We start from the raw sequence: 6868 nt of genomic DNA on the forward strand, positions 1-6868 counted from the left end.
GTGTAAGGAGGGATGCACCGAAAATATAGGCTACATATAATAATAATAATAATAATAATATGACGCGTCGCGCCCCGCCCAGCAGTGTTCAGCGCGCATGTTTCACTCTCCTCGTCACTGCGCGGTTTGACGCTCCGCTCAATATTCCGATCTATGAATGTGCGTTCCGCTCGTGTACCGCTAATGTGTAACGTAATGAGAATACAGTTATTCACTGTTAGTTCATGTTAATTCAGAGTGCATTAACCGTTAATCCTCGTCACTGCGCGGTTTGACGCTCCGCTCAATATTCCGATCTATGAATGTGCGTTCCGCTCGTGTACCGCTAATGTGTAACGTAATGAGAATACAGTTATTCACTGTTAGTTCATGTTAATTCAGAGTGCATTAACCGTTAACAAGCACAACTGTTGATTTTAATAATGCATTAGTAGATGTTGAAATTAACATGAACTAAGATTAGTAAATGCTGAAGAACTATTGTTCATTCTTAGTTCATTAACTAAAGTAGTTAGCTAATGAACCTTATTGTAAAGTGTTACCAATATTAATATAAATTCTGTCCAGTTTTATTGTGTTACTTTCAGTAAAAGTGTGGTTATTTTATTGACTTGTGTTTTTTTTAAAATTCAGTATCATTAAAATTAGATAAACAAACTGAGAAATGTTTCTTTTTAGTTAAAACAGATGTCAAAGTTTTCCTTTGGGGACATAATTTGAAGTTGGAAAAAGGTAATAAATTGCAATATATCGCAGAATATCGCAATATATTTAAAATCGCAATAATATTGTATCGTGACACAAGTATCGTGATAATATCATATCGTGAGGCCTCTGGTGGCCACCCCTATCATATATACATACATAAACTGTTAGGCCTTTCATTTCTTGGGAAATACTGGATTTAGAGTTTTTAGAGAACCACAAGTCCATAATCATGAAAGTCACAGCTGCAAGAACCAATGAAGCATATACTTGCCTGAAATCACTCTTGAATGGAATCCATGCTGCAGACACTTAAGTAATGAGAATTAACCAGGGCAAATTTTGCTGGTCTCCATTATATATAGTGGATGCGCAGTGAAGAGTTTAGGCAATGAACAGGTGTGGAAGCAGAGACCGAATATCACTTGGATATAAGCCTGCTGCTCCTCCCACTGAATCAGATATCCCAAATTCAGCTTAAGAACCCGGTTATTATGTGTCACAGTCAGTTGTGTTGTAACAACAAATTTGGAAAAATGTTTCTCCAACATAAATGTGAATGTGTGCTTCTCAGGTGAAGGTGATTCTGGGAGAGGACAGGGAGGCCACAGGAGTCCTGCTCAGTATTGATGGTGAAGACGGCATTGTTAGAATGGAGCTGGATGAGCAACTGAAGATTCTCAATCTCCGCTTCCTTGGGAAATTGGAAGCGTGAAAAACACCACGCATTTAAACACATTTTGCTATTCGAATCCAGATGCTGCAGATCATTCACTTTAAGTGAGCTTTCTTTTTTTTCTTCTGTTTGTCTTCATCTACATTGTGAAGTAGCTGGCATTTTACATCTTTTTTTTCCCTTACACTTAGTCGAAGGTTTTAGTGGATAGTCTATTTTGTTTCTTCTGTGGTGTAGAAACATACTTTTTGGCAAACTGATTCCATGTCAAATAAAATGTGAACCGTGAGTTCCCAAATCCATCCATCCTGAGTGTTCGCATGAAATATTTCATAGCTGACGGCTGTTCGTTTTAAACTTTTTATTGCCTGCTGGTGTTTAGAACATCAACCATAAAGAGGAATTCCATTTTTATTCACTTAATGAGTGATTTGAGCTCCAACAGATGAGATAAACCGCTGTGCTCTGCACCACGCACGTTTATTCAACATCATGCTCCATTACATTACTGGTCCATTACATTACTGAACCTTTAATGTCATTAATAACTGGTGTATATTCTGAGTGCATTAAAGGTCTTTCAAACCCCTTTAATCTGTGATTTGTATATTTCCTTCTTGCTCACTAATGGGAAGAAAATGTTCCAAGGTTTTTATTAAAACATATGCACCAGGTCTGAGAATTGGAAAAGGACAGTCAAACATGAAATCAGTGAAAGTCTATAACTTCAGCTTCTCTTAGTTACAGGGTTCATGAGGATTTTCGTAGTTAATTGGAACATAAAAGATGGTGCTGTTCTTTGGACAGGGATGTCCTGTGCTGTTAGACCACGGTAACCGATCAAACTTTTGCTCTTGTTCTTGTTTGGGGCATCCAAGGGTTTGGTTCCTGAAGAGATGGATCTTCAGCTGGATCCACGCTTCACGACCCTAAAAATGAGGAAAGAGCAGTCATGATTTTGGGTTTAGATTTAATTGTAATTGACTTATTTTACTTTTTAATCATTTATTCATGTTATTAAGACTGGGTATTAATACAGATTTTCCAATTCATCTGAGGATATTTCTGTTATAATGCCATTTTTGCTTGCATATGGAAGAAGCTCTCGGAGAATACATTCAATTTATACATGTACATTGATACAGTATTTCACAGTTGATTCATTATAACTCGTCTTTTTGAACTAATTAAAAGTAGTAATTTATTTCATGAATCTAGCTACACGTTTAGTGCTGTAAGTTTTTGGTTCGTTATTTGTGAATCAGACTACACTTGTCGTGCTGTGTTGTTTTTACGTGATGCCCACAGACAACTCAAAAGAGACGTTTCTTGCCATCAAAAAAAAAAAACTAGGCTACTAAGCCTACTAACTCATATTCACAAAATATGATTGAATGTTATTTATTATCTAGTGCCATCTGCTGGACAGGAAGCAATGTACAAATGTCTTTTTACACATCGGGATTTTGGGACTGTTCAGTTGACAATCCCTATTAAACTCAACATTTCTTGATATTCTCGACTGAATGTAGTAAATATGATTTAACAATGCTTATCTCACCTCGCTGTCCGTCACACACTGCAAATCATAGTTTTGTCCAAGCAGCGGGGTCAGAACACCACGTATGTCGTCATGCTGCAGATCACATCATGGAAAGATTGATGAAGTGTTGCTTCTCAAATGTATTAAAAACAGAGATAGCCAGTCCAATAAACTTACCTTATATGACACTTCGCATGAGGTTTTGATTCCAGATCTTTCCAAGATACTAAAAAAAATATGAAATAGGGGATGAGCGAATGATAAAATGATATCATGGTATATGTGCTAAAAACACCCACTTATCAATGTCGAAGAGTTTCCGAAGCTTGACTGCGGCTTGGAAATAAAGAAGCGGTGAACCCATGGCCTCCACACAGCCTGCACACGTCCCGTGTTTAATCCATTCCTCCTTCCTGCCCAACCAAATCAAATCAATCACTATTGCTTCTTAGCAGTGAAAATATGACAGCTACTGTCAGACATACCAGATATTAAAGCAGCACTATGTAACTTTTTCTGTGTTCAAACTTTGCAAAATGTATATAATGAGCGAGTACATCATGAATTCATCTTCCAAACCGCGCGTTTTTGTCTTATTCCGAATCACTACGGTACACTTATAATAAGTACTTATATTTGGACTATTGTAGCCTGGTCGGGTCGTCACCACCTGCGTGAATCGCCATAGACATAAACTTAGAGAAGTAGCTCCGGTTGGAATGTTCTTCCGCGGGATGTGTGCAGTTCTGTTTATTAACCGTTAAGTTACATAGTGCTGCTTTAAGTTTAAAATGCTAATTTTTTCCCCACACCTTTTTAAACACCTTTACTTTGGAAATGTGTGTTTCAAGCTGTGAGACATTAAATCACAAAACACTGAAAGATCATAGTTTGTGTTCACCAGAAGTAGAAGAAGTGCTTTCCTTTTATAAACGATGGCCACAGCTTAGTGAGTTCAGGCTCAATTTCCTGAACATAAACAAGATGTTACATTTTATATTGGTGATGTTTCAAAAAAATAACAATAAAAACAAATAAACAGTGGATTGAAGTATTTTTACCTCAAGATGGGAATGATATATCGGCCAACAGTCACAGCAGTGACCAGTACGTATAGGCCTAAATGTCATTAGAAAATTTCAAAATAAAGAAATTATTAATAATGTCAGAAATAATAAATTAAAGACCAATCAAAAATACAGAATGTTCCTGTGAACTGTTCATCTTCATCTTCATATGAGCGGGAGTGGGAACAACAGCCATTGAATTCCTCACCATAGGCCATGGATGGTCCAGTATTGAACAGTTTGTGGTATTTTGCAGCTGGTTTTGTTGTTAATACCCTGTGGGAGGGCAGGAAAAAAGAAGATGGTCGTGTTAAGTAGAAGTAACATGAAAGAGAGAGTTCACAACCGTTTTCATATGAAGCACAGATATCAATATCAGTTATACGCTTCTCATGATTTCAGGAAGATTGCAATAGTGTCTTGTGTAAAGTTTACTAGCACTGGTGTAATATATAAAATAAAATATAAAGACATACAATACAGAAACTCCCAGGCCATTGAAGAGTGAGATGCATACAAGTCCAGTTGCATGAGCTGAAAATGAAAAGGGAGTTGTACTTTTTCTTTCTATTTGCTGTATATATTTAAATTCTGTGCAGCCCTGCATTTCTGCTGAAATACATTATTTTATTGTTTATTTAATTGTGCTCGTTTGCAGTATTTAAAGGAATAGCTCACCCAAAAAATGTAACTGTTTCTTCATCTGAAAAGATTTGGAGAAATTTAGCATTACAACACTTGCTCACCACTGGATCCTCTGCAGTGAATGGGTGCCGTCAGACAGATGATAAAAACATCGCAATGATCCACAAGTAATCCACACCACTCCAAGCCATTCAATTAACATCTTGTGAAAAGCTGTGTGTTTGTAATAAAACCATCATCAAGATGTTTTTATTTTATTTTACTTCAAACGAGTCCTTTATCCATAGTATTGCTTTCTACAGTAAAAAAAGTAATCTTTTTACCAGTGAAAACAGTCCAAAACAAATATGTCGGTGGATTTTGATGTGAGAGGACAATAGGGGAAGAACTTTTTACAGGAGGAAGCGCTATTATGGATTATAGACTGGTATTTTGGCCAGAACAGAACAGAACAGTTTAAAAAGTTCAAATGTCTTGATATATGATGATATTTGTTTATTATAAACATGCAGCTTTTTAATTCACAAGATGTTAATTGATGGCGTCGTGTGGAATTATTGTGATGTTTTTATCATCTATCTGATGGCACCCATTCACTGCAAAGGATCCATTGGTGAGCAAGTGATGTAACATTTCTCCAAATCTGTTCCTATGAAAAAAAATCATCTACATCTTGGATGGCCTGAGGGTGAGTAAATTCTCACCAAATTTTCATGTTGGGGTGAACTATTCCTTTAAATATTTGATAGCTACTGCTGGTCTGTACTAGTCAATAACGTATGGTGATTTATTAATTAAAGAATATTTGAATGACTGTGTCTTACTGCCTCGTGATAGTCCCAGAACAGTGTCCATCATCATTCGTGAGGACCCAACCAGTGACCAGAGCAGCGACGCAGGCCCAGAGGATGTGTTTATCTGAAACAACACAGCACAATTCAGTTGAAGCAAAATCTATTCATTCAGAACAACTGCAGTCTGACCTATATATAACCTATAAATATATTTCTTTACTGAGATGAAAGCATAAAGTAACTACCGTAGCTCATGTTGATCCTGCAGTCTTGAGCTCCTGTGATAGTGTCAGCTTCACTTTCCTTTCCCCTAGTCTAATGCAGAAGCGAAACATACCACAAACAAGTGAACGTTCAATGTTTGCATGCCTGAGAAAAGGAAGTGATACTGCCATGCAGTATGATTAGAAAGAGACTGGGGAGAATTGGAGAAAGTCTCGCCTGAGCGATCTTTAATAATTGAGGCACTTGAAAAGTGCAAGATAATCATGATAACAGTGCCCTTTCAAGCCCAATTTTTTCGCTTTTTTTTTTATAACAGTTATTTTTTTATAACACAAAGTTTTTTTTTTACACAGAACCTTTTTAATCAAAATACAAATAAAACAATAATTTTATATTGTTTACCCATTGAACTTTTTAAAACCATGACTGAATTAAATGTCCTTTTATTAAATATGCACACACTGGCATATTATTATAACATAACATTATATAACATATGATATTACTTCACAAAGCAAGATATCACTTAAAATTGCCTTTGAAAGACACTAACCAATCAAATGCTAATGTTATAGGTGACATAGATATAAAATAATGAAAATTAAATGCTTATTTGTCAGATGGCTGTAATTTTATTATTTTATTTTTCATTTTATTTTTGAAGGTTTGGTAAGTTAAGTTGTGACAAAATATAATGCTTATTTGTCTGATGTGCCATTTCATTTCATTATTTTATTTTTTAATTTAATTCTATTTTATTTTTGAAGGTTTGGTAGGTGAAGTTGCAAAATAGCTGTGGAAAAGTCAAAATTGTTAAGTCCAACCAAAATCATGACTCCATTAATATTTTAATAAAAGTTTATCTGTTGTAGAAATGATGACCCACATTCTTGAGAATGTCAGATTTCGGGACAGTAATGAATTGTTTTTATATTAAATAATCTTTAACTTTAAAATGAAGAATGGAGGTAGTAGTGTAGGACCTTTGGACTGGCTCTATTCATGACCAAATACAGGCATAGTTTAAAGGTGACATATCATGAAAATCTAAATTTCCAGGTTTTAAGTGCTATAATCAGGTCCCCGGTGCATCTACCAACCAAGGAAACGTGAAAAAGATTAACCCAGTAACTTTGTTTTGGTAAGCCCTTTCCTGCAAGCCTCTGAGAAAACGAGCGCGTCAGATTTCGCTCCCTTGGTGACGTGGCAAAGG

General features: G+C 35.9%; 2 protein-coding genes across 2 annotated transcripts in view; one reads left to right on the top strand and one right to left on the bottom strand.

The window, feature by feature from the left end:
* The window catches only part of LOC107723001 (transcription elongation factor SPT5-like), a 7687-nt gene extending 5876 nt beyond the window's left edge, over positions 1-1811 (top strand). Inside the window, exon 4 of the mRNA XM_016531503.1 lies at positions 1280-1811. Within this exon, the coding sequence (XP_016386989.1) occupies positions 1280-1420 (141 nt within the window). The 3' untranslated portion in view covers positions 1421-1811. The remainder of the gene's footprint in view (positions 1-1279) is intronic.
* Positions 1567-6868, bottom strand: part of LOC107723000 (ribonuclease T2-like) — an 8676-nt gene continuing 3374 nt past the window's right edge. Inside the window, exons 2-11 of the mRNA XM_016531502.1 lie at positions 5676-5745; positions 5461-5554; positions 4468-4525; positions 4200-4267; positions 3986-4043; positions 3826-3893; positions 3224-3337; positions 3102-3150; positions 2943-3017; positions 1567-2310 (exon numbers count right to left, since the gene is read on the bottom strand). Coding sequence (XP_016386988.1) covers positions 2119-2310; positions 2943-3017; positions 3102-3150; positions 3224-3337; positions 3826-3893; positions 3986-4043; positions 4200-4267; positions 4468-4525; positions 5461-5554; positions 5676-5685 — 786 coding nt within the window. The 5' untranslated portion in view covers positions 5686-5745 and the 3' untranslated portion in view covers positions 1567-2118. The remainder of the gene's footprint in view (positions 2311-2942; positions 3018-3101; positions 3151-3223; positions 3338-3825; positions 3894-3985; positions 4044-4199; positions 4268-4467; positions 4526-5460; positions 5555-5675; positions 5746-6868) is intronic.

Source organism: Sinocyclocheilus rhinocerous, unplaced genomic scaffold, assembly GCF_001515625.1.
Source record: "Sinocyclocheilus rhinocerous isolate Xijiao unplaced genomic scaffold, SAMN03320098_v1.1 scaffold4199, whole genome shotgun sequence".
Classification (NCBI taxonomy): domain Eukaryota; kingdom Metazoa; phylum Chordata; class Actinopteri; order Cypriniformes; family Cyprinidae; genus Sinocyclocheilus; species Sinocyclocheilus rhinocerous.